The sequence below is a fragment of the Fopius arisanus genome, unplaced genomic scaffold (genome assembly GCF_000806365.1).
Source record: "Fopius arisanus strain USDA-PBARC FA_bdor unplaced genomic scaffold, ASM80636v1 scaffold00115, whole genome shotgun sequence".
Taxonomy (NCBI): domain Eukaryota; kingdom Metazoa; phylum Arthropoda; class Insecta; order Hymenoptera; family Braconidae; genus Fopius; species Fopius arisanus.
This window is the reverse complement of record NW_011887854.1, coordinates 217648-241521: the sequence shown is the minus strand read 5'-3', so window position 1 is coordinate 241521 and position 23874 is coordinate 217648. Positions and strand designations below refer to the sequence as shown.

Genomic DNA, 23874 nt, shown 5'->3' with positions numbered 1-23874 from the left:
GTATTCCAGGCGGGGGTGAAGAGTCTAGGGGGGGTCCAAATTTCAAGGATTTTGCTCTACGACCCATAGGAGCCGAGATATTTGCATTTTTCTGTCTGCACAAGGTCATCTGGAACTGCATATTTTGGACTCCAATATTGCTCAAAATTGTAGAGAAGGTATAAATAAATGTTATTGAACAAGATATTTTGATTTTGTATTCATTTTTATTGACCCAATTTTACAATAATTTTACAATAATCAGCGCAAATTTAATAATTTTGCTACTTTGCGGCTCATGTAGTACGGTTTTTCGGCGGATCCGTCGTGTCTCTCGGAGTCCTCCAAGCAGCAGAGAAAAATTGTGTCGACGGCGATGGCGTGAACGCTGAAGAATACAGACGCGACGAGATAAGACCCGAGGCCGACGAGAAGTGTTGGTACCCAGAAGAACTCGTCGTCTCCTTCTTTCTCCTTATAGTACCACCAGGAGATGGCCATCATCGTGCAGGTGACGAGGATCTTCCCCGCGAAGAGCAGCCAGTCGACGATTTTATTAAGAACCACAACTCTCAATATATTTCTCATCAGGAGACTGAGGGCATCTCCAGCGGAGGCGCACAATCCCTTTCCATAGATCGCGCAGACGATGTACGCGTTTCCATTCATGAACTTCAGGAATCTCTCCAGCAGGGCCAGGAAGCACTGGAGAAATCGGTAAATGAACTTCGCACAGCCCCCCAGGAGATCGCCACCCTGTGCCGAGGCCTGGCGGTGAATGTACTCCAGCAGGAGTCGCAGAAAACGACAGATTGTTATCAGGAATGAACCGAATGCAACTGTCCCCAAATGATACCTGCAATCAAAATTTCCAAGCAATTAAAAGAAGATAATTATTGTCAGACTATAATACTAATTAATATAATATGTAAAATCAAATTGTCTCGTTCTTTAAATGCAATTTGCTAAATAAAAATGCATCAAACATCATTATTGGTATTATTATTATCAACCTCACCCCGGGGTTTTCTTTAATTATTTCCTCACCTAATCGTTCTCCAGAGGCTGACAGTGACTGTGAAGAATGGAACATCATTTTTGTTCATTGTCCAGTACCAAGTGGCAAAGGTTGCAGCGAGTGCCATCTCTCCGAGGGCGGAAATGAAGAAATACATCCAGAGACCTCCAATTATGTGGACGAAGTACATCCAGATTATGTGAGGGGGACTCTCCACTGTCTGGAGATGACACACTCTTGATACGCACATTTCTCCGTTCTCTCTGCATCGGGAGTTGAATATTTCCGGATCGCAGGGGCTGCCGATGTTGTAATTGAGATATGATGGGCAAATGCAGTTGTCGGTTGTAACGTTCGATGGTTTCTCGATGGCGAACTTTTGGTTGCCGATCGATATCAGGAGAAAACCGATGTAGAAGAAGTATACGAGGACCAGAACGTGGGTGATCCACGGAAGAATCGGGAAGAAGAGACTGCAGAGGGTAGACATCACCGCCCTGATTAAAAAAAATAAAAATCGGTAAGATTTTCTTGGCTGTTAATCGCTCGAACGAATGCAACTTACTTGCTCGCCTCCTTGATGAGCTGACACGCGAGATAAATCCTCTGCCACAGGCACAATGTCAGCAATGCTATAATTCCAGCGACGGATCCCAGGATAATCGTTATTGTCAGCCAAACCGATGAATCCGTCTCCGAGTACGATTGATAACTCAGGTATCCTAGGTATCCGAATAATCCGCAAACTCCGACAATCGCGACGAGGATGCAGGGCATCGCCAGCCATTTCAGCAAGAATATGTAGATTATACAGATGAGAGCTCCACCGCAAACTATTCCAAGTACTGATCCACTGAAAAAAAAAATGTCCACAATTTTTCAAGTCGCTTATACTTATCCCTTAAATCAATGAATTACTGTAAATAAATGTACGAAAATATTTTCTCTGAAATAAAGAAGTTTTTCGAAATATTGAGAAATTATTCGCGCACCCGTTTCCTTGAGAGTTAAAAATACAAAATGTTAAGATCGGTTGAGATCAGGTTTGAAAATTGAGAAGAAATTGTAAAAACTCACTAGGATGACAGGAATTTATCGAAGATCCCTTGGGCGAAGGCCATGTACCCGATGATCTCCTCGGCTTCTTTCAATTTTCCTTTAATCAATTCCCCGATTTTGTCGTTTGTCAAAAAGTTCACAGGAACGCACCTATGGACGATGGCTTTGCTCTGGAATTCCATCGCAGCGCATGCCTCGACGCGAATGAGTGCGACGATGTCTTTGTAATCTTTATTCGCCAGATTTACCCCCGGCTTGCAGATGATTTTCCGACGGACGTTCTCTATCGAATCTGTTGCACTGGCAATCCAGAATTCGCTCGGGCATTTTTCCACGCAGACTTGAGGCGTGAAACATTTTTTCTTCGTAATGTCGCACTTGGTCAGGTCGAAGAAGAAGAGGTACGATTTGTTTGAGACATCCGAATCCACTCCGCACTTCCTGCCTTCACTATCCGTCGGTGCCAAGAGTGTCTCGATATCCCCCGATGATACAGCTTGAGGGATTGATTACGAAAAACAATTAATATCGTTGCAATTAAGTAATATCAAAAAAATCGCTCAATATTTGCGATTATCTCCGAAATTAACCATCTGAGGAAAAAACGTGATAAGATCATTTTTGCAGCCGAGAAAATTCTCCACGAAAAATGGTTTATGACGTTTTTTCCGAAAATCACTCGGTGTCGAATTATTGAGCGTCGAAATTTTGGAATTTTTTTTTACTTACCAAAGATTCCTACGGCGATCCAACAGGTGATAAATGCAACGAAAATCAAAAGACAGGGAATATCTGTGCACGAGCGGTTCTTCAGGGGGCCCTTAAACTCCGGATCATGCTGCAGAGGTTTATCTGTAATTTAATCACTAGATAAATATCACAGTCTCGACTAATTCGTCGGGATCGAGAAAATACTCACCGTCATACACCACCATTTTTCAATTTAATCAGCACACAAAACTAATAACTGGTCCACCAAAATTACCGATCAATTCCACGAGTTTCACGCCCGGCCCTCATCGTAAAAATGACAACAGACTCTTTTTTGTTATCTGTCGTCGTAAACCAATGCCAGATCGATGACTTTATCTTATCATTAAAGCGAAATGATTAAGTTTATCTATTTCTATAATCTACACACAACTTAGTCATTCTTCCCGACAATTCTCCTCGTGCTCAAGGGGAAGATTAATTAAAAGTAAAAGGAAGACAGTTTTTTCTTCTTTATCTCGGAAGTAGAAACACTTTGACAGTAATCAATTACATATTTATAACTGACAGATTTTTTTCATTATTCTAACCTGCATGACAAGAAAAAGTCTTTGGTTGTAAGACCGTGTTATTATCAACTACAAATGAATTCTATGGGCAATACAAAACAGACAATTGAGCGTAAAATCGATGAGATTATTTACATTGAAATAAATCCTCAACGAAAAATTCACGTCAATCTCGTAAAAATCGATTATACGAATTATGAGAAAATTACGGTTTGGTGTAATTAAAGGGTTTACGTTTTAGTCAATAATTTAGCGATGCCCCTCGACATGTAGTACGGCCGCTCCTCGGTGCCGTCGTTTCTCTCCGAGTCCTCGAGGAAGCACAGGAAAATTGTGTCGACAGCCATGGAATGAACGCTGAAGAATACAGAGGCGACGATAAATGTCCCGACGCCGACGAGAACAGTTGGTGCCCACCAGAATTGATCGTCTTGACTTTTGTAATGAGCCCAGGCTATCGCAACCATTGCACAAGTCACCAGGACCTTTCCTCCGAGGAGTACCCAGCCGACGACTTTATTCAAAATCGTCGTCCGGGCGAGATTTCTCATGATGAGACTTAGGGCCTCACCAGCTGAATCGCAGAGGCCCTTTCCATAGATCGCACAGATGATGTAAGCGTTTCCAGTCATGAATTTGACGAATCTTTCGAGGAGTGCTAGGAGGCAGGGGACGATACAGCGGACGAAGCCGGTGCAGCAGTCTCCAGAATTATCCTCAGACAGGCCCTCCAGGATGTCTATTAACAGTCGGAAGAGTCGGCAGATCGTTAACAAGAAAGAGCCGAAGGCAACGGTTCCTGGGTGGTACCTAAATATCGAAACGAAAAATAAAAGAACCTTAAGAATTTTTGTGAGAGTTAATGATGAGAGAAAATAAGAATGAAAAGAATAAATTTTGCATTCTTACCTCACCGTTCTCCAAAGACTTTCCGAGACCGTGAAAAATGATACATCATGCTTATTAATTGTCCAGTACCACGAGGCGAATGTTCCAGCGAGAGTCATGTCGCCGATAGCTGAGAGGAAGATGCAAATCCAGATGCCACCGACGATGTGAATAAAATAAGCCAAGCCGATGGCAGATGGGCTATTCTCCTTCTGAAGTCGGCAAACAGTCGACACGCAGATGCCGCCATTTTCCTCGCATTTGGAGTTGAATATCTCGGGGTCACAGGAACTTTTCACTGTGTAATTGAAGTTTTGGCATTTGCAGTCGTCAGGGAAGCCATTTGGCGAGTGCTCAATGGCGAACGTCTGTCGTTTGATGGACATGAAGAGGAAGACGATGTAGAAGAAGTAGAAGAGAAGAGCGATCTGGAACAGCCACGGGATGATCGGAAAGAAAATACTGCTGAGGACTGACATGATGGCCCTGAAAACAATGAAATTAGGATACGAATTCCAAATGTGAACTCAATAGTAATCGATAATAATTACTTGCTGGCCTCTTTGATGAGCTGACAGGCGAGGTAAACCTTGCTCCACATGCAGACAGTAACTATTATTATCACCAGAACAGTACAAATGAGGATGATCATGGTTATCAACCAAAGTGCAGAGGATGTCTTGGCGTATGACTGATAGCTCAGGCAGGCCAGACAAATCAGCAGTCCGCAGACTGCTATAATTGTCACACAGACCACAGGAACTGCTAACCATCTCAGGATTAACATGTAGATTATGCACATCACTGCACCACCGACAATTATCCCCATGACCGATCCACTGGGGACATAAAATCACTAAGTCATCACAAGTCCAAATGTTTAAATAAAATAATTATGGGGGAATAAATAGAAAAAGTTGTACCAAAAGAAAGAATTGGGTCGAATTCTCTATTTCGTAAATCGGGGAATCCTCGATGTTGAAAATTATTTTTGGAAAGAATTGAAAATTTGAGTTAATGTAAAAAGGAAAGAGGAAAATTGAAAAAACTTACGAAGAAGATTTGACTTTATCGAAGACTCCCTGGGCGTAGGCCAGTGTCTTGATGATGGTCTCGGACTTCTTGATCTTCTCGATGATGACGTCGTCGATGAAACCGGTGCCCAAGTCCAGGGGAAAGCACCTGTGGACGATGGACTTTCCCTTGAAGTACATGGGAGCGCAGGCTGTGACGTTTATGAGTGCCTCGATTTCCAGAACACTTTTGTGGGTGACGTTCACCCCAGGTCGGCATATGATCTTCTTCCTGATCTCCTCCAGGGGTTGGTCGGTGTCGAACCGCCAGTTGGTGTCCGGGCATTTTTCCAGACAAACTTGAGGCGTGTCACAACGGTTTTCATCGAGATCGCAGGTCGTCAGGTCGAAGAAAAAGAGGAAGGGCTTGTCGGCGACATCCGCGTCCAGTCCGCATTTCCGGCCTGAACTATCCGTCGGAGCTAGGAGGCGTTTAACATTCCCGGAGGATAACGCTGAAATAATTAATAAATGATTTTTTTATTTAATGAATAAATTTTGTTAATGTAAAATGACGATTGGAAATTCAGAGACAATTCACTTGTGAATTTAGAAAATCAATAAAATAATTGAATTGAGTAAATGAAATAAATGATAAATAAAATATTGTTGCATACCATAAATTCCGAGGCTGAACCAGACGACAATAAACAATAAAAATATGACGAGACAGGTAAGATCCGTGCAGGAGCGCCTCTTCATCGGCCCCTCGAACGCCGGGTCATGCTCGAGTGGTTTATCTGCAATTAAAGTCTCGATAAAACTCTGAAATTACCCCCGAGAGACCCAAAAATACTCACGCTCAAAATCCACCATTTAAAAAAAAATATATTTCTTGCAAATGAACTCGACACTTAACTCTCGAAAAAACTTCTGAACCACTTACTTCCTCTCTCGATCCCGTAGAAATGACGACAGCCTCCGCGTTATCATCAACTTCCCGCAGGCAAAACCCTCACTTTTTCCACAATTCACTATTTTCCTCAAAGAATTACTCACGTTTTCCGGCCAACAATCACCCGCAATTAAAAAATGCCAATCAAAATCATGAACGTAAGGATTTTAATGCACATCTCGTGAAAGAAGATAAATAAATAATAATATATCAATAACATTAAAAACCCAAGAAGTTCATGGATTTAATTTTGGATTTCCACTTGATTGTTAATTTTTTATTCGCTCGTCTGTTCAGGATTATTGTACATGAAAAATTATAGTTTTAGCTCGATTTCGGGAGAAATCGATTCAGTGCACCAAAATCTTTATTATTCACTGGTTTTTTCTTCTTCGCCTTTTCCTCGGATACTTGTCGTATCGTCTCAGCAGCTTCCTGCAATTTTTTAAATCCAAAAGTAAATCCCCAAAACCCTCAACTAATAATTTACTAATTAATAATAAAAATAATAGTTCCACTTACTTTTCGTTTCAATTCCTTCAATATTTTCTTGGTTTTTACGATTTTCGCGGTGCCACCTTTGCCCTTGGCTTTAGTTCTCCTGGGCTTGAAGTCTATCGCCTGAGGTTTGATGAACTGATCACAAAAAAAAAGAAGAATTATTCAAAATTTGTTCTCCAAAAAAATGTTGCAATAGAAAACAATTGAGGGATTGTATAAACTTACCAAAAGCTTCTTCTTGGCCTCGACTTTGTCCTTGAGAGTTGGTACATCGACTTCGGCCACAGCTCCAGGATCCAGGGTAATTAATTCAGGCTGAATTTTATCGAGAAGGGCCTTGACCTCGGCCTCTCGCCTCTGGCTCTTCGTCTGGAAGGGATTGAGCTCGAGGGCATCGAAATTCGGTTCACCACTTCCGGGGACTAGAACCGAGATGAATCCCTTGGCTGTGCTGACACCCAAGACGTCCTCGAATGGGCAGAATTGAAGGGACGAAATGCCCCAGGTCTCTTTGTGACGAAGGTAAGGCTTCATGGTGTCTCCGGAATCCCTGTGAATCCAACAAGATCATAATTTTATGAATCAATGAATTAATTAATTAGATTGGAGAGAAGGGAGTACTAAATTGATAAACAAACCTGAAAATCTCGACACAATTCCCTGAAGATGCAGCGAGAAGGCCCTTCTGACTGTAAACTAAATTATTAACAGGTGATCTCAGAACGAGATTGTGGACAGGACCAGAGAGTTGCCTGACGTCCCAGGTCTTGACGGTTCTGTCAGGGCAGCTAGTGGCCATGTACGTTCCATGCGGATGAACAGCGACGGAACTGATCCCCTGACGATGACACAACATCTTAGCCAGAGGATCCTTGGACCTGGGGGCCCACATGGAGACAACACCCTTCGAATTCCCAATACAGAGGACTGCATTACCCGGATTCTGTGTCATAACAGCTATTCTCCCCAATTTGGAATCAAATCTGGAGATTATCTGTCCAATGGAGACGTCTAACCAGGTGAGGCATCCCTCGTAGCTCCCAGATGCCAGAAGAAAGTGATAAGGAAGAAATTCCAGTCTCGTAACTCCATTCATTCTCTTCAAACAGTGAATTTCAATTCCCTGATTGTCGTAGATGTGCACCCAGTTCTTCTGGGCAACGGCGAACATCGTCTCCAGGTGTAGCCACGATACGGCGTGAACTGACTCCATGACGTTCATCTCGCAGGAGAGTTTCTTCGTCACCCAGTCGAACGCTGCGACGTGTCCCATTCTACCTCCGAGCAACAGGTGTCTTCCATTTCTCGTGTAGTTGTGGGTATAAGCACCAAAATCCAGGTTCAACCTGAAGTGCTTGGAGGCACTGGTGATATCGACGTTCTCAGCGATTTCCCTTTGATTGTACTGAGTCGTGTGCTCGCCGATGTCAGCCTCTAGGTGGCCTGACTCTTCTGTCAGCAGTAGTTCAGCTCTTGCTGCCTGTTCAGCTGCTCTTTCTATCGCTTTCTCTCGCTGTCGCAGCTTTTTTAAAAGAGTTTTGTTTTTTATTGAGGTCGCCCCTCGTCGCAACTGGAGTCCATCTCCTCGACGGTGACGTGCTAGTTTCTGTTTATTCACGGGATTCTTCGGGGGACGTCTTGATGGTTTCGGATTCTCGTCTGGAATTTATGGAATCCGAGACGAGGAATTCAGGAGTCAAATCACTTATGACTCTTATTTTTTATTCAATTCATTACTTCATTACTAGATTATAATATTCAGTCCCAGAAACTATTCTCGTATTTTTTTTATTATTGCAGTTATACGAAAAATTATAACATTAATAGTGATAACATTATTTATTATTACGAGATAATTAATTTTTTTCGGATTATTCAATAATTATTTCATCAACTTAAATACCGATTGGATATTTAACCTCTAATTTGGTGAAGCGTCCTCAATAAAAATATTTTTTACACAAGAATAATTTTTTGTAATTGTTATTTAGTGATAAAATTAATAATCTAATAGAAATCATGTGTTATGCAGTCGAAATAATTTTTATTCCATCTTCTAACCTCGAATTGTCAACGACTTATTAATCCCGCGTGTAATTGAGTAAAAATAAAATTGAAAATACCTTCATTCATCTTGAACACGTGCCCCAGGAGTTTGTTTAACAAATGCGTGGATTAATTCTCGTAAAAGCACTCACAAATCACTCACAAATCACTCACAAATCACTCGGCAATCACTCCACGTGCAGTTGCGATCACTTCACTGGCAAAATAATAACGTACACCGAAGAGGATTGACTAAAATAGAGGCGCAATTCTGGGGGTTTGAGTGACCCCACCGGCATTGTAGTGCCTCACCCGAAGAGAGAGAGGGCGTCAATTTAGTAACGCAGAAAATACCACTTCACTCGTCGTCGACTGGTCCCTCTGACAGCCGAACTGCTACTGCGGCAGTTACCGAGTCCGCCGACCGGGCAGACACCCCAACATTGCATGTGGCGCCCTCTCGTCTTTAGGTGAGGTACTACGATGTCGGTGGGGTCACTCAAATTCCCAGAATTGAGCCTCTACTTTACTCCATACTCTCTGGTGTATAGAAAATTCCTAGTAGTTCTATCTGTCGTCTCGAATTAAAACTGAAGTCTCCGGCATGAGAGGAATCTCTCTTATCCCTCTCCTTGAAAACCTAAAAATAAAATCCAGACTTAATTAATAAATACCAAGACACCAGCTAACAATTATAAATAAACCATTAAAATCTAGATTATGAAACTGCTCACGAATTGTCATTGGGGATTTCGAAATATGAAAAATGAATTTCAATTTTTATTTTCAAATGTCTAAAATGTATTTAAAGGATTGGTTATGGGAATAATTGGAAATGGGGGGGTTATTTGTTAATGGAGAAGGACAATTATTTATGAGGGATTTTTTAGATATTTTTTGGGATGTATGAGTTTTACCTGAAGTCAGCTGTGAGCCGCACCCGACCGCTCAGCAATCGATACCTGAAGATCGATTCTGAGTAGTTCATGCTGTCAGATGGATAATGGCAGCGACAGTGATTGAAACTATGTCGCAGACCAATGGATTTCAGCTCAAAAAAAGAGAGGAGGTCGACAATAAAGACAATCTGTGGTACGTTTCACTGAAGAGTTCTAAATAAATTATGTATAACTCGAATATTTTAAGCCGCCTCTTACCCCGATGTGAATAATTCGTCGCTTCTTAATTCCCTTTTTTCGCATGCGTCTGCATGACTGCATGAGGTGATGATTGTTTTTATCATTTTTGTTAATGAAAATTATTGGATTTATTGCAGGTCCTCGATTTTGGCTGAAGTGCAGAACAGTGGCAGCAACAAATTACCGTCAAACAAAAATGTTCTAGTTCTGGGTAATTACAGTTAGAGTGTGGGAGGTGATTGTTGAGTGTTGTGGGAATGTGCATTGAATTTTTATGAGGGGAGATGTGTCATCGGATTTCTTCCGGACGATTTCGGTGGAATATGAATGTTTTACCTGTGACTCGAGTCTGACGGGTGGGGATTCGGCGGGATTCTCGCGAAATGACTGAGACGATTTTTAAGGGCTTGAGTTGATTATCTAGAGGCTTTAACTACAATTGAAATGAATTTTGAATGAATTAAATTGGATCGTTTGTCCAGGAGATATTCGCGCGATCAATTTTGTGCGATCGATATTTTTATTCTTAATTCCGATTTTTATTTTTTTTTTGCGTTCATAATTCTGAGCGAAATCTATACGAATTTCCATCGACTTTTCCACACACAAGTGTCTGTAGCTCTAGCTAATATAAAACATTTTTCTTTTTCTGTGAATTTACCTAGTACTGTGACAAAACTTCTGCAGCGGTTCGAGAGTTGGCAAAAGTTCAAGTTTTGAATTGTTAAAATGAATGGCTAAAAATTCTTATGAAGTTTGTCCAGAGCTCTTGAAGTTCCTGGAGTCGAATGAAGTTTCTCCAGTTAATTACAATTAGTTCCACCGGTGAACATGAATCTAGTTACAAAAATTAGAACTTCGGAAATTACCGTATTCAAATGTCACAATTTCATTCCCTTACCTTTCTTTCTTCGTTTTGTCGGTCGTGGGATCTAAATTTGTGTTTATATATTGCAGGAGATAACGAAAGTGGTAAAACAACACTTATTGCGAAACTCCAGGGAGTCGAGGATCCCAAGAAGGGATCGGGATTAGAGTTTGCTTATATTGACGTTCGCGATGACTACAGAGATGGTAAACACAAACAAACATTTTTTCTCCCTCTATTTCCCGAATTAGCTCGAGAAATACCCACTTTAGAGTAAAATTCGATAAGAAATTTTTCGTAGAGAATTTAATTCCCTGAAAAATTCTCTCATAACATTTTTTTCATACAACCCAATGGTATCGAGATGGATCTAGATTTAATAAACTACTCCAATAAAACAAAAGAAATTCCAATTCTATGAATTCCGTCCATATCTCCATAACATTGGAATCGACGGACAAATGGTAGAGGAATTTTTTAAAGAGAATTAAATTCCACACAAAAAATCTCTACGAAATTTTCTCGTCATCCCTTTGGTTACTGAGATTACCTCAATTCCAGATCAAACAAGATTATCAGTGTGGGTGTTGGATGGTGATCCTGGTCACGCGAATCTTTTGCGATTCGCACTGAGCCCCGAGCGTTTTCCCCACACCCTGGTAATGCTTGTAGCAGCGATGACGACGCCCTGGGCCCTCCTGGACCAGTTGCAGTCGTGGGCAGCCCTCCTGGGGGATCACATCGACAGACTCCCCCTGGACAACGACACGAGGCAAAAGTGTCGACAGGGATTGGTTAAAAAATGGCAGGACTACATGGAGCCTGGGGACGAGCTTGACCCAGGAAGTCCCCTCCGGCGTACAAGTCGCAATCTCGACGATGACAGTGACAATCTACCTCTCCCAGAGGGTGTTCTCACCACTAATCTGGGACTGGACGTTGTCGTTGTCATCACCAAAACTGATTACATGTCCACTCTCGAGAAAGAGCATGATTACAAGGACGAGCATTTTGATTTTATGCAGCAGTGGATCAGGCGATTCTGCCTGCAGTATGGAGCAGGATTGTTTTACACCTCCGCCAAGGAGGACAAGAACTGTGATTTGCTGTATAAGTACCTTACTCATAGGATTTACTCTTTACCATTTAGAACACCTGCTCTTGTCGTCGAGAAAGACGCTGTACTTATGTGAGTTTGAGATTTACACTTCGATGTCACATTTTCCGGGGATAACTCGGAATCTAACCGAGATATTCACATTTTTCTCGGGAACTTTTTTGTAGAGCGGTTATCGATCTAGGAAAAAAGTTCCTCGGAAAAATTTCGATATCTCCGATGGATTCGGAGATATTCTAATTGGAGTGATTTCTTTTTTTTTTTTCATGCAGACCTGCTGGTTGGGATAATATGAAGAAGATTGGAATCCTCCATGAGAATCTCCAATCGATGAAGCCAGATGATTACTATCGGGACATCATCGCTCAACCTCCAACAAACAGAAAGGTGAAAATAAAATATAAATGAGTTGTTTTGTCAATTTTTATAGGTAACATGAGTAAATGATTTTAATGAACGAATTAATTATCAAATGAATTGGATTTTTTTTCATCGTAGTAATTTGATTAATTGATTTCATGATTGATAATTCATTTGGTAATTAATTTGTCTGCAGTGTGTTGCGAGGGAAGTGGAGGTTCAGGCTGAGGACGAACAGGCATTCCTCGCAAAACAACAGGCAACACTCTCAGGGATGAGGGATCCAACGCGTTCCCCTACGACACGCAACCAGGCAAGCTCTGGACCAGTCATGCAGGTTGTACCCACATGGATTAAAGCATGCGTACGATGTTGCAAAAAATCAATGCCAAAAAAATGCAAACCATTATTCGTCTCCACCACTTTCAATTTTAAATTCATTCACCCATTTATCATCTGATTCGTTAGGATAATTAATTCTGTCATTAACTGCCTCATTGCATTGCCTCATTGATTATTCCAGACTCTGGGGCCGTAATTAATCAATAATTCAAGAGTTGAGAAGTTGATTAACACACAGTGAAAAGTTCATTGAGACTTCTGTGTATTTTTCCGTAATCCGGGGTTTTAGGGGAAAATTGTATTAGGATTTTCTCTGGGAAATTGAATTCCCGAAGTATAATTTTTTATCACTTTTTCCTCTAAAACCACGAGTTGACGAGATATCTACACGAAAAGAGGATTTTTTTTTTGTTTATGTTTTTCAGTTGTGATTTCTTCGGGGAAATAATTATTTGTTAATTGCTTTATCAGATAATTGTTTTTTCTCAGCTCTGGGACAATGAGGCTGTCAATCTAATGGCACTCACGATGGCATTTGTGTTGGTTAATTCATGAATACAATAAAACATTGCTAGCATGTTCTAATCTAAATGTGGTATGATCTGTTAATAATTGTGATTTAACTCTCGTTACTTTCAATGTAGACGACAGTGACTTAATGATTTTTATTCAGGTGCCCTCCCCCAACAAGAAATTGGATCCTAAGGGGACTGGGGCGACACCAGCAGGCGAGGGTGTTCTAGCCAATTTCTTTAATTCACTTTTGTATAAAAAGAGTGGAGCATCTCCTGGGGGTCCTGGCACACCAGGAACACCAGGCAGTGTTGGCACAAGTCCTGTAAAAATTGGTAAATATTCAGGACAAATCTAAAAAATACAGATGATCAATCAATCAGTCAATCAATTAATTCAGGATGAATAAATACCACTTACATATTCCCCCGACTACTATTTCTACATTTTTTTTCCATCAAAAACAATATTGATGTAATTATTATTATTCATGGCTCGAATATCAAATTATTATTGTGTTCAATTGGAAATTGATTAACCGCTCTAAATTCCACCAGAATTTAATTTTCAATTAATTATTTCAGTGATCAATTTGTGGAATTAATGACTGGGAAATAAATTCCGATAATGTTCGATATTAAATTGATTTGGTTAAATAGTCAAAGGCAGAGTATTCAAATGAAACAAATCACGTTTGAGAATGAATATTAATCCATTATTATCGGCAATTAGAAATTCATTAGTCACGGAAATTTGATTTTACACGAATTATTGTGGAAAATAAAATTTTCACGTTCGATATTTAAAAGGCAACTATTTCTTAAAATTGAATTGAATGAATTTAAATATTCTCAGACGGCGGACCCGTGGATAAAGCCGCGATGAGAAATGATGCAGCTGCAGAATTGGATCGCATAACTCGGAGTAAAAAAATACCCCCACCGGACCTCAACTCATCGTCAGAGTGTTGAGAGGAGGGAAAATAAATATATCATGGAATATTCATTTGCGGCCCATCTGCATTCAGATGCCCTCGGACACCAGAAGTTAGAATGAATGCCCTAGGAGAAGGTACCGTAAAGTCACGCCTCTAAGTCTTCAATATTCCTCGAATCAACAATGCGATTTTTAAAAATCCGGTGTCACCTCGAAGAGCGATAAAAACCCTTCAAAATGACACTAGACATTTCAATTTTCACTCGGCCAATCCCGAGTTATTGAAGATTGAACAAAAATTTTTACAATTTTTTTCCCTTATTTTCTAAAAAAGTGATATCCAGAGGATTTGACAGCTGACAATTACTATCAACAATGCCACAATATGTAGTACTTAGAGATCTTTCCACTTGCATAATTTATTGATTTGCCAGTTAACATCTTATTAATTAATTATTTTAATAAACAGAGTTCATATTTGTGTTCATTTAAATCAATCGCAACGGTCAAATCCTCGAATATCCCCACTTTCATCCTCAATTAATCAATTTAATTGATTAATCACTTAGTTTAAGTCATCTTAATACTCGAAAATAGCTCAACAAACTTGTAAATTTGATGTAACGAGAGAAAAAAAACAGTGAAAAAGGAATGAAACGTGCAATAGCAGAAGCATTTCGTATTCTTCTTATAATTCCTCTAACTAATGAGATGGGCCGCAGAGAGTTCATTAATTGAATCATTAATAAATCGAATGAATGAATAAAAATTAACAACACGCCACAGCTAAAAGCCTTAATCGTTGTGTTTGAATACAAAATACATGATAAAAACATTTCAACTCGATTTTTGCACATCTATTTCCCCTCGAGTATTGGAAAAACTCAGGTGCATCAAATCAACTTGAAGCGTTTTACCTCTTCGCTCCTGAATTAATAGATTATTAAATTAATGTAGTTAAACATTTAATATAAATAATGAAAATTGAATTATGCTTACGCACATGTCTTTGCGTCGTACCAATAGTAAATTATTTAGCAATCTTATTTCAGATTATTTGGAATACTTTTGTTTTTCTCATTATCTTCACTGTCGGTCTAATCTAGAATTACACGAAAGTTTATTGGGAGTGTGTGAGAAGTTTTATACGAGATGTGAACAATTACATGAGTTTAAAAGGAATTAAATAGCTTTAGAAATCTGCTTTATAGTGTGGAGAAGGTAAGCTGAGAGATAATCGGATGTATTTTTCTTTTATATAAAATTATTCATCGATTTGTCATTCAGTTCGATTGTCTGCATGTATTAATGAAAAATAAGTCGAACTCATGATCAAATAAATAATTTTTCATACAACATTTGAGTAATGTTGTTTTATTGAGTCTTAATTAGTTGGAATATTATGCTGATTACGCGGCTAATTATTAATCTAGATTGCAATATTTTTCTATTTTTCGGGTATGTAAAGTCTACTTAGATACCTTGTAATCCGCAGTTTCATAACAGCTGTATAAATCATCTGCAATGCACGGTATATATTTATCAATCGCGATTAATACTGCTGGAATGCAGGTATAATTAATAAAGTAACAAATTAAAAAAAAAAAAAAACAATGATGGAAGAGATTTTTTGGAGTCAGACGTCGCCAACTCTTGATTAACTTTAATCGAGGAAGATTTAATTTTGGGGAGTATTTTTTTTTTTGGAAAATAATTGTTTTGAAAATTTGGAAAAATCAACAGTTATCAGGATCTAATTTGATCGGTGATTAACTCTAGGGTAATTAAACTGTGCGTAACGACTCGATGAGTCGCGTAACTGTTACGTTTACAGTCTTTTTTTTGGGATTTAATATAGGAGAATTCGTTTGTCGACTGCTTTGCGGCATATGGGGCACTCGGACATGCGATCACCGCACATTTGGCAGGTGCCATGGCCACATAAGAAGATCATGTTCTTCAGGCGGTCCAGACATACTGGACACATTGTCTGGAAATTGACGAAATTTTTTTCTTATTTGTAGCTCTTTTACGACTAGAAATAAATATTTTCTATCTATTCGTTCATATCTTTCCTTTAAATCCCCTACCTCGATTCAAGCCTAGATTTTAACCCACAATTTTTGACCCACACCTTTAACCCACACCTTTAACCCACACCTTTAACCCACACCTTTAACCCACAATTGACCTATAACTTATATTCTCTCTAATCTATATTTACTCGCGCCTTTACCCCCCGCTTAATTCTCAACTCAGATTCTAGTTTTCCTTTTAAACCTGAATTTTGACCCATCCCCCCTAATTTACCTGTTCTTTTATATCTTGCAGCTGCTGTTGCAATTTTTGAATATCACTGTGCGAAGTATCTCTACTCCCATTATTCATTAATACAGCCTCACCACCACTATTATTCAGTGGTGCTACATCCTCCTCAACATCAGCTTTAACTTCCGAAATAGTGCCTGCAATCCAGAAACGATAAATTATTCACGCACCCTCTCACGCTGAATAACTTAAATTTTCCTAGTGGTGTGTGGGGGGGTTAAATTTTTGAATAAACCAAAATCCACATGCTAGGATTAGGGGTTGGGAATTACGCATTAATACCTGAGGCATTTTGCCCCTTAATGTAAGTAACATCACCTCCTCCACCGCAACAGACGGACAGTGGTACCATGTGCTGTATCTGTACACGACACTGTACACACTTCTTCATCAATGTTGCGCAACTCTCGCAGGCACACATATGACCACATGGACGGAATAGAACTCCAGCTTTACGGTCGGAACACACCACGCACTCCTCGATCTGTCAATCAAAATAATTTATGGATTGTCATTTAGATCCGCGTTATTATGCGTGCGAATTGGACTAATTTGAGCATTTCGAATTTTCCGAAATTTCCGGAAATTCTGGAGAGGATTAAATTTTGATTTAACAAATCATTGGGATTATAATGTACACGTGAATTTTGACCAGTAAATTATGTATGACTAAATGTATCGGTATTAATTCAGGTGAAGGCTTGCCCCAAAGGGATTGAATGGGTGAAATTGTAATCTAGTAATCTGAAGATTGCAAATTCAAATCCTGGCTTCTGCACTTTTTGTTTGAGTCATGAATGATGAGGCTTTGGGCAGGATTTTTACAATAATTACAAAAAAAAAATCACTACCTTAATTCTGGAGGCGACATTTTCTCTGCAAATGAGGCACTTCTTGACTCTCGGTGCACAGGCATTGCAGCACGATACGTGTCCACACGGACTGAATAACATATCTCTTTTTCCATCGGAGCAGACGAGACACTCGTCAATAGCTGCCGACGGTGTAGCTGGCTCGATATCGTGGGACTCTTTATTCTTGTGGCAATTGGTCAACGTTTTGCAGAGATTGGGATCTGGACACAGATCGAGGGGTGTCTGTCCCTTCTTGTTCTTAAGCTCTAAGTCAGCACCGTGAGCTGCCAAGAAACATGCAATAAATGAACTGCTTTTCTTATCCTGACCCTGAGCACCGAGACCCATTAACAGTCGTCCCACGTCTTGTACGTCCTGCAACTGTCTCAGCTGCGACAGTGTATGATGACGCAGCGCCTCGTGTAACGGGGTGTCACCGTCCTTATCAGCGACATTAACGTTTGCACCCTCACGTACCAGTAACTGGTGATTAATAAAGTTTAGGTTTTAATTAAAAATTGAATTCAGCGTCGATGTGGCTAGTAGCCAAGTTTTTCAGGCGTATCTCGGAATCTATGAGAGATAGTGTCATTCTTGTGAAGACCTTTTTTGTTGAGCTACTTCCGTTTTGCAGGAAAACTCTTAAGGAAAATTTTGATATCCCTATTAGTTCCTGAGATATTCGCAAAAAACCCAATTAGTCGATTTCGCACTCTTAAACTCTTGACTACTGCAATTCCTGAGGAATAGCACGGAATCTAAGAGAGATACCGATACTATTGAGGAGACCTTTTTGGTAGATCTATTTTCACTCTACAAAATAGATTCTCAGAAAAAATTTTGTATCTCTGTTAGATTTCGAGATATTGTTCCAAAACGAGACTTGGAAAAAATCTGTAATTGAAACTCAATTTTTTCCTCACCGCGGTAACGACTTAGTTTTTTTTTAAAGAGATAAGAATACTTTAGGTTGATGGAAAAGTGAATTATTCCTCTATTTCCACAACTGCAAATGTTTTGAGAAGGAAAAATGATGGAAATTGCGTTATGAGATGGGAAATATAAAAATTCACTCACTCGAACAATCTGTGTGTGCTGACGTTCAACAGCAAGATGAAGTGCAGTCTGCAAATTGACATTCTGGAGATCCAGGTCGGCTTTGCCAACTCTCGCCAGTAACTCGGCAACTTCAACGTGATTGTTGAGAGCGGCTAGATGAAGAGCCGTGTAACCATCGTCCTTCTTCTCGTCTACGATCCAGGGACGTGGAAGTTTGGTGAGTAAAATTCTCATTGCACTGGAACAATCAGAAGGTGGAGCATTGGATTAATTAAATTCCAGTTGATCAATTTCTGGGGTTCCGGAGTGATGCGGATTGATTTTTTTTCATTCCGCTACTCTCGCGGACTTTCGCGGTGCAACTCTTGCCATTTATCGCATAAATGTCAATGACTCTAAGAAATTCCCGAATCTAATTAACTATCATGATTTATTAATTATACCAATGATATTCATTTTATTCAAAGAGTTTTTGCAGAGTGTGAATGAAAATTAAATTAGATTAAGTGAAACTTTTTACGGGAAGTGGTGGATAATATTCTAGGAATGTAGGAGAATTAATTAAGGATTGACAGCTGAGAATGAGTGAGGACGATGCACTTGGCAAAGTCGGAAATATGTAAAACGTCTATTTTCTTCTGGGAAGTAAAAATAAACGAGCTGCAGGGGGTGAGGGGATGAAGGGGTGTTCGAGGGTAAGGGAAACCGCCTGGAGCGTGGTTTGAAGGGACATAACATGTGCCACAGTAACGTGTCAACATGTGCAATGGCTGGGACAACTCCGTGAACGGTTTTGAGATCGTCATAGGTCGCCGGGAGGCCTCCGACAGCTGCAGCACTCCCATTTCCTCTCTCGTTTCGTTACAGAATACCTAAGAGGAGGTCCACATCCCGTCCGTGGGGTCTGTTCCTAATGTGTTCCTGGGCTTGGTCGACACTCGTACGGATATTGACCGTGTCAATCCAATGTGTCGACCAGTGGCAATTGATGAAATGAAATTGACAAACTGGTAAAACATACTTCAGCCAAATACACCGTTTCTGCTCCAATTATCTCGAAGAGGGGCTCACTCACAAGAAAATGGCAAAAGACTATTTATTTAGAGAATCTCAAGGTCTCTAAGTAAGGTCTTATCACTTTTTTTCGAAAATGTCCACCTTGTCGAGAAATGGCATTTGATAACACGAAATTCGAAAATGGATGGAACAGACTTCAAGGAAATACGCTTGGGTTCCTCGTCGGAATTATTGCGACGAGGGGCCGATATACGAGAAAATGTCAAAAGATATTTTAGTTAGAAAATTTCAAGACCTCCCAATGAGGTTCTATTACTTTTTTTCAAAAATACTAGCGTTTTTCTTTTTTTCCCACATTCTTTCGTATTCGCGACTCCCTCGACGCCAATAATGCGATAGTACGGATATGGGTGAGGGGATGAGTAAAAAATTTGAGAGAAAGTTTTTACGGTATGCGAATGTACATGGGTACATGAAACCCAGGAAATTGCCGGGATTATGGGAGGACAGTTTCATTATTTCCGGGATCTATTTTTTTATTACGTGAAAATTTGAATTTTACACCTTGAGATTTTTCCTTTTGCAAATGAGTTGAACGTAAAAAAAAATTGAAGACGGGATATTTCGAGGAAGTTATTCCCAGCGAGTTATGGGGGCTCCCAGGATTATGGGAAAATAATCTTCGGGGGATGATCAAGCAAAATGGGGGTAGTGCGACTTCGTGTTCAAGTTTTTTCAGAATATATCATGATTCCAGTAAGAAGAACCCTCCTATTATTATTTATTACACCCCTATTCTTCTATTTTATTTTTAAAAATTTTTATCATTTTTTCTATGAGTCATTCTGAATTAATATCACCCGGGAAAAATCGATTCCTCCATTAATTCACCGATTTACCAAAAACATAAAGAGTTAGTCCAATATTTATATTTATATTTATATTCCATTACTTATTCATATATTAATATTTCCACGACAAATGAAAAATTAACTGACCATTTTTAATTGAAATTTAATTCAAACTCAATTAAAAATTCCAATGAATTTTTCATTCTCCAACAGTTGCAAAAAAAATTTGCATTTTCCTTTGTTATTCCATCGAGATCACTAGAGGAATGTCTTAATAGTATCTTTGGGGTATAACTCTTCAATAAACTTGGATTCTAAGGGATGATGAACGCAGTTGTTTACCCAGAACCAACACAATGTCTCCTACTCCAGAAAAATTGGGTAAGAGAGGAGATAATGCAGATGGAAAATGCGTTGAAAAAAAAAGAGAGAGAGAGGTACATGTAATACATAGACTAGTTAGTTTGCGTTGGCAACGGAAACCCAGGAAAACTTGGCTACCCTGGGCGGTGGGGTGGGCGGTGGGTGGTGGGTGGTATGGGCTGTGGGTGGGATGTCGCCTTTTGCCCCATGAATATGCAAATGCACTCGAATGTTGGCGTTATTGCATTAATAACTATAAATTGATTAAACCACCAATTATGACAGAATTCACGCCTCTGGTATCTATCGTCCAACCCATCCCTTAATTTTACCACTCTGGTGTACCAGCGGTCGTTATTACACGTCATTACGTACCGCTGATATTATTCTCCATTAAAATCTTTTCTCCAACGTCTAGTCGTTCTCCACGATGAAACAGCGGCTTCAATTCGCCATGTGGCATGGGGTACGGATGAAATAATTGGCGGTGTAACGACTACCATAAATTGAAGAATTTAATTATCTGGGGATGTGTTGCGAGCACCGGGAGTGGAAAGTATTTTATCTGATGAATTGAGAGATTCGGTGAGAGTTTACGCGATTTTTTGTTGTCCACGGCAACTCTTCGTTTTTATTTATTCCATTCGTTTTTCGAATTCTCCGCGAGAAATTATTTTCATTGAAAATATAGGGAAATACTGTTTTTATGGGAGACGCGTTTTTTGGTTTTTTTCCAATTTTTCTTTTTTGGAATTTGTGAAAAAAACAATAGCTGAGAATTTTTCATGATGAAATGAATTTAAGAATGAAAATTCTTCAACAATGCGGAAATTTTCTGGTGGAAAATTCCGGGTAAAATCCTGAAGAGCCGAGACGGATTAAATTGTCCGGGATAAGAAATGGCGGATGGATATTAATACTTTTTTTTAGGCGAGCCTTTTTTTTTGAACACCGTGACGTTGAAAAATAGCGAAACAACTGGAGGCATTGGTGCGTAACATGAAGACTATGTACAAGAGTCATGTGCGAATGGGAGTGCTGTCCTGAATATATGTCGGGAGTTTTTGGTGACTCAGTGACCATTCGTCGTCTACTCCGTTAAAAACGTCTCGTTGCTTTTAAAAGCTGTAATCCCACGTGTCCGCGGTTTTTCATTGGCGATGACGCGGGGGATGTGTGAGTAACAGCTGATCACGTAATGGCGGAAATAAAAATTTGCGAAAACGAAAAGTAAAACGAAAGGTAACGCGGAAAGTAATACGAAAAATAAATGCCGCGTAATTTCTGATATGTCACGTGAAAACAAAGATTTTCCGCGATAATTTTCCCCCGCGAAATTAAATCAATGAATTTTGTGAGACTGATAAATAACATATTACGAAATTACGCAATGGCATATCGGTGTATTTTAAACAGTACCATTTCGATGTTTTCCTCTCTAGTTTGGAAGACTGCCCATTTCCCATCTGGCCGATTGTTCCTTGTGTATCCACCAACGCGGTTTCCCATTTTCCCAGCAATATGTCTTGCTTTACCGAGGCAAATAGTAACGGTAAGAAAAAAATGTAGAAAATGAGAAAGATTGTTCGCGATTCACCAAGTTGAAATATTTTATTCAGGAGAGAATTGGATTTTTTTGGTTATTTTGATTTAACGTGGAAAATTCATAAGTTTAATGAGTGAGTAATTATTGACGCGTGAGAATCAACTTGACAGTGAGTTTGAGGTGGAATGGCTTTGGCACATGCCACAGTTATGATTCTCAATTTCGAATATATTGCGTTTGGATAAATTCATGACGAGAGCGGTCTGTGACGCAATTTCCGGTTAAACGCGCGATTTCTCACTCATCGGCACTCCCACGACCAGGAGGTATTGGTGAACATTGCGCCCCGGGGTTTATACTGTCACGAGACCGTCAATTGCCATTTTTTATTATTTCAGTGATGGAATATAGAAAAAAATTCAATCAGAATAGATCAATTTAAATTGGTGGCGTTTCTCGTGGAAATCTCGGGATTTAACGGAGGTATAAAAAATTTTATAATGACGTTTTTGTTGGAAATTTTATGAGCTACAAAAAAGTTCTTATGATATTTTTTTATATCTACCGTAGATTCCGAGATATTCAGTAAAAACTCAGGGGTGATATCGTGATGTGAAATTGTTGTGGACACTTTTCATTACGCAAGTAATTGATTCATATTTTGATATCTGTCAGAGATTGTGAATTCTTTGTGGGAGATTTTTTTTGAAGAATTTTATAAGCTACAGAAAAGGTTTTATAGATATTTTTGATATCTCGCACAGATTTTGAGATACAAAGTGAAAATTGAGGAGTGAATTGTTTGAAGAGAAAATTCGTCAACTTCGTGGTTTTTACTTCCCAGTTATCGTTCGATATAGTTGAATCTAATGGAGATAACGATTTTTTTGTAGGAACTTTATTGTAGAAAATTTTACGAGCTATAAAAAAGGTCGAATGAAACTTTCTTTATCTCGTCGGGATTTCGAAATATTCAGCAGAAATTGAGCATAAAAAAATTAAATGAATGATTTTACGACTCTTTCTTCATCGTTTTCATCGTATATCTCAAAATTTGAGATAAAAATACTTTGTACCCCTTTTAATTACCTCCCCTTTTCGGATGAAAATTAATGAATCTAAATGTTTAATGAGATTCAATTCCTATTTTTTTTAATTAACAATTTGTGGTAATTAATCAATTAGTCACAGCCATTTTTTTTTCACACTTCGCCGACCCGTGATTCCCGGAATATTAAAAAACCGAAAAACCTCCAAAAATCCGACACCACCCCCCGTCCCTGAAATTCACCCCCTACCCCAATTCGAAACAATTCACGGTACCATGGGTTTTGTGGTCAGCGTGCAATTCCCCGGAGGACGCGGCACCCTTTACCGAGGAATTGGCCCCATCCAAAACAATCAATAAACCCACCATCCACCCACCACCCCCTGTGCCACGAGAAAACTTTGGGATTATTCTCCGAGACGTTTCCCAGACGAGATGCACAGTCAAGAACTAGGTTGCCCCCTTCCAACCTTCAGTAAAAAGCTGAGGGGTGGAGAAAGAGGAGGGGTGATCTTCCCGGTGCTGTTAGGAAGATCACCACCCCCGCACACCCCCTCCGCGATCCCCCGGTGAAATAGGAAATTTCGTGCATGATCGGACCCCGAACCGTCGAGAATAAATTCCAAGGTATACTATACGATTTCTTCCCTTCTGCATCGATCACTGGGTGGGGGTGGGAGAGGGTGAAAATTGAAAATTCCTCGTAACATCGATGGAAAACTAAATTACAAGTACAAAACTAATTCACCGGGGGTAAATGGGTGGAGGGAGAAACCTGATGACTTGGACATACG

General features: G+C 39.7%; 5 protein-coding genes across 8 annotated transcripts in view; 1 reads left to right on the top strand and 4 right to left on the bottom strand.

Moving 5' to 3' along the window:
* Positions 1 to 198: 198 nt before the first annotated feature.
* Positions 199 to 3107, bottom strand: LOC105271637 (CTL-like protein 2). The gene is made up of 6 exons (XM_011313319.1): positions 2976 to 3107; positions 2786 to 2908; positions 2075 to 2552; positions 1563 to 1850; positions 1027 to 1494; positions 199 to 835 (listed from the first exon to the last, which is right to left on the bottom strand). Exons 1-6 carry the CDS (start codon positions 2989 to 2991, stop codon positions 241 to 243), a joined length of 1968 nt encoding a protein of 655 aa, XP_011311621.1. The 5' UTR covers positions 2992 to 3107; the 3' UTR covers positions 199 to 240.
* Positions 3108 to 3264: 157 nt separating this feature from the next.
* Positions 3265 to 6353, bottom strand: LOC105271636 (CTL-like protein 2). 2 transcript variants are annotated; one of them, XM_011313316.1, is made up of 6 exons: positions 6098 to 6353; positions 5915 to 6037; positions 5278 to 5752; positions 4776 to 5063; positions 4246 to 4710; positions 3265 to 4146 (listed from the first exon to the last, which is right to left on the bottom strand). In XM_011313316.1, the coding sequence occupies exons 1-6, from the start codon at positions 6111 to 6113 to the stop codon at positions 3567 to 3569; spliced, it is 1947 nt and encodes a 648-aa protein (XP_011311618.1). In that variant the 5' UTR covers positions 6114 to 6353; the 3' UTR covers positions 3265 to 3566. The 2 variants fall into 2 exon arrangements, with proteins under 2 accessions (XP_011311618.1, XP_011311619.1); XM_011313317.1 differs by having other exon boundaries at positions 6184 to 6353.
* Positions 6354 to 6435: 82 nt separating this feature from the next.
* On the bottom strand, positions 6436 to 9342 carry LOC105271635 (WD repeat-containing protein 46). The gene is made up of 5 exons (XM_011313315.1): positions 8817 to 9342; positions 7332 to 8352; positions 6919 to 7243; positions 6715 to 6828; positions 6436 to 6627 (listed from the first exon to the last, which is right to left on the bottom strand). Exons 1-5 carry the CDS (start codon positions 8824 to 8826, stop codon positions 6517 to 6519), a joined length of 1581 nt encoding a protein of 526 aa, XP_011311617.1. The 5' UTR covers positions 8827 to 9342; the 3' UTR covers positions 6436 to 6516.
* A 360-nt stretch (positions 9343 to 9702) lies between these two features.
* On the top strand, positions 9703 to 15625 carry Dlic (dynein light intermediate chain). 2 transcript variants are annotated; one of them, XM_011313312.1, is made up of 8 exons: positions 9703 to 9831; positions 10016 to 10089; positions 10836 to 10952; positions 11308 to 11935; positions 12136 to 12250; positions 12420 to 12536; positions 13239 to 13413; positions 13934 to 15625. In XM_011313312.1, exons 1-8 carry the CDS (start codon positions 9743 to 9745, stop codon positions 14047 to 14049), a joined length of 1431 nt encoding a protein of 476 aa, XP_011311614.1. In that variant the 5' UTR covers positions 9703 to 9742; the 3' UTR covers positions 14050 to 15625. The 2 variants fall into 2 exon arrangements, with proteins under 2 accessions (XP_011311614.1, XP_011311613.1); XM_011313311.1 differs by having other exon boundaries at positions 12420 to 12560.
* Positions 15373 to 23874, bottom strand: part of mib1 (mind bomb 1) — a 144829-nt gene continuing 136327 nt past the window's right edge. The window contains exons 9-13 of one of the 2 annotated variants that reach the window (XM_011313313.1): positions 18274 to 18493; positions 17194 to 17679; positions 16625 to 16826; positions 16325 to 16479; positions 15373 to 16004 (exon numbers count right to left, since the gene is read on the bottom strand). In XM_011313313.1, the coding sequence (XP_011311615.1) occupies positions 15864 to 16004; positions 16325 to 16479; positions 16625 to 16826; positions 17194 to 17679; positions 18274 to 18493 (1204 nt within the window). In that variant the 3' untranslated portion in view covers positions 15373 to 15863. The remainder of the gene's footprint in view (positions 16005 to 16324; positions 16480 to 16624; positions 16827 to 17193; positions 17680 to 18273; positions 18494 to 23874) is intronic. The other variant, XM_011313314.1, reaches the window with a different exon arrangement.

Coding starts and splice junctions, on each gene's coding strand:
- LOC105271637 (XM_011313319.1), bottom strand. Junction 1,495..1,562: donor CTCATCAAGGAGGCGAGCAA/GTAAGTTGCATT, acceptor TTTTTTAATCAG/GGCGGTGATGTCTACCCTCT. Junction 836..1,026: donor AGCCTCTGGAGAACGATTAG/GTGAGGAAATAA, acceptor TTTTGATTGCAG/GTATCATTTGGGGACAGTTG.
- LOC105271636 (XM_011313316.1), bottom strand. Junction 5,753..5,914: donor GTTCAGCCTCGGAATTTATG/GTATGCAACAAT, acceptor TAATTATTTCAG/CGTTATCCTCCGGGAATGTT. Junction 5,064..5,277: donor GATAAAGTCAAATCTTCTTC/GTAAGTTTTTTC, acceptor TTATGTCCCCAG/TGGATCGGTCATGGGGATAA.
- LOC105271635 (XM_011313315.1), bottom strand. Junction 7,244..7,331: donor AATTGTGTCGAGATTTTCAG/GTTTGTTTATCA, acceptor TTGGATTCACAG/GGATTCCGGAGACACCATGA. Junction 6,829..6,918: donor AGGCCAAGAAGAAGCTTTTG/GTAAGTTTATAC, acceptor TTTTGTGATCAG/TTCATCAAACCTCAGGCGAT.
- Dlic (XM_011313311.1), top strand. CDS start 9,743: ATGGCAGCGACAGTGATTGAAACTATGTCGCAGACCAATGGATTTCAG. Junction 9,832..10,015: donor GACAATAAAGACAATCTGTG/GTACGTTTCACT, acceptor GATTTATTGCAG/GTCCTCGATTTTGGCTGAAG. Junction 10,953..11,307: donor TCGCGATGACTACAGAGATG/GTAAACACAAAC, acceptor CCTCAATTCCAG/ATCAAACAAGATTATCAGTG.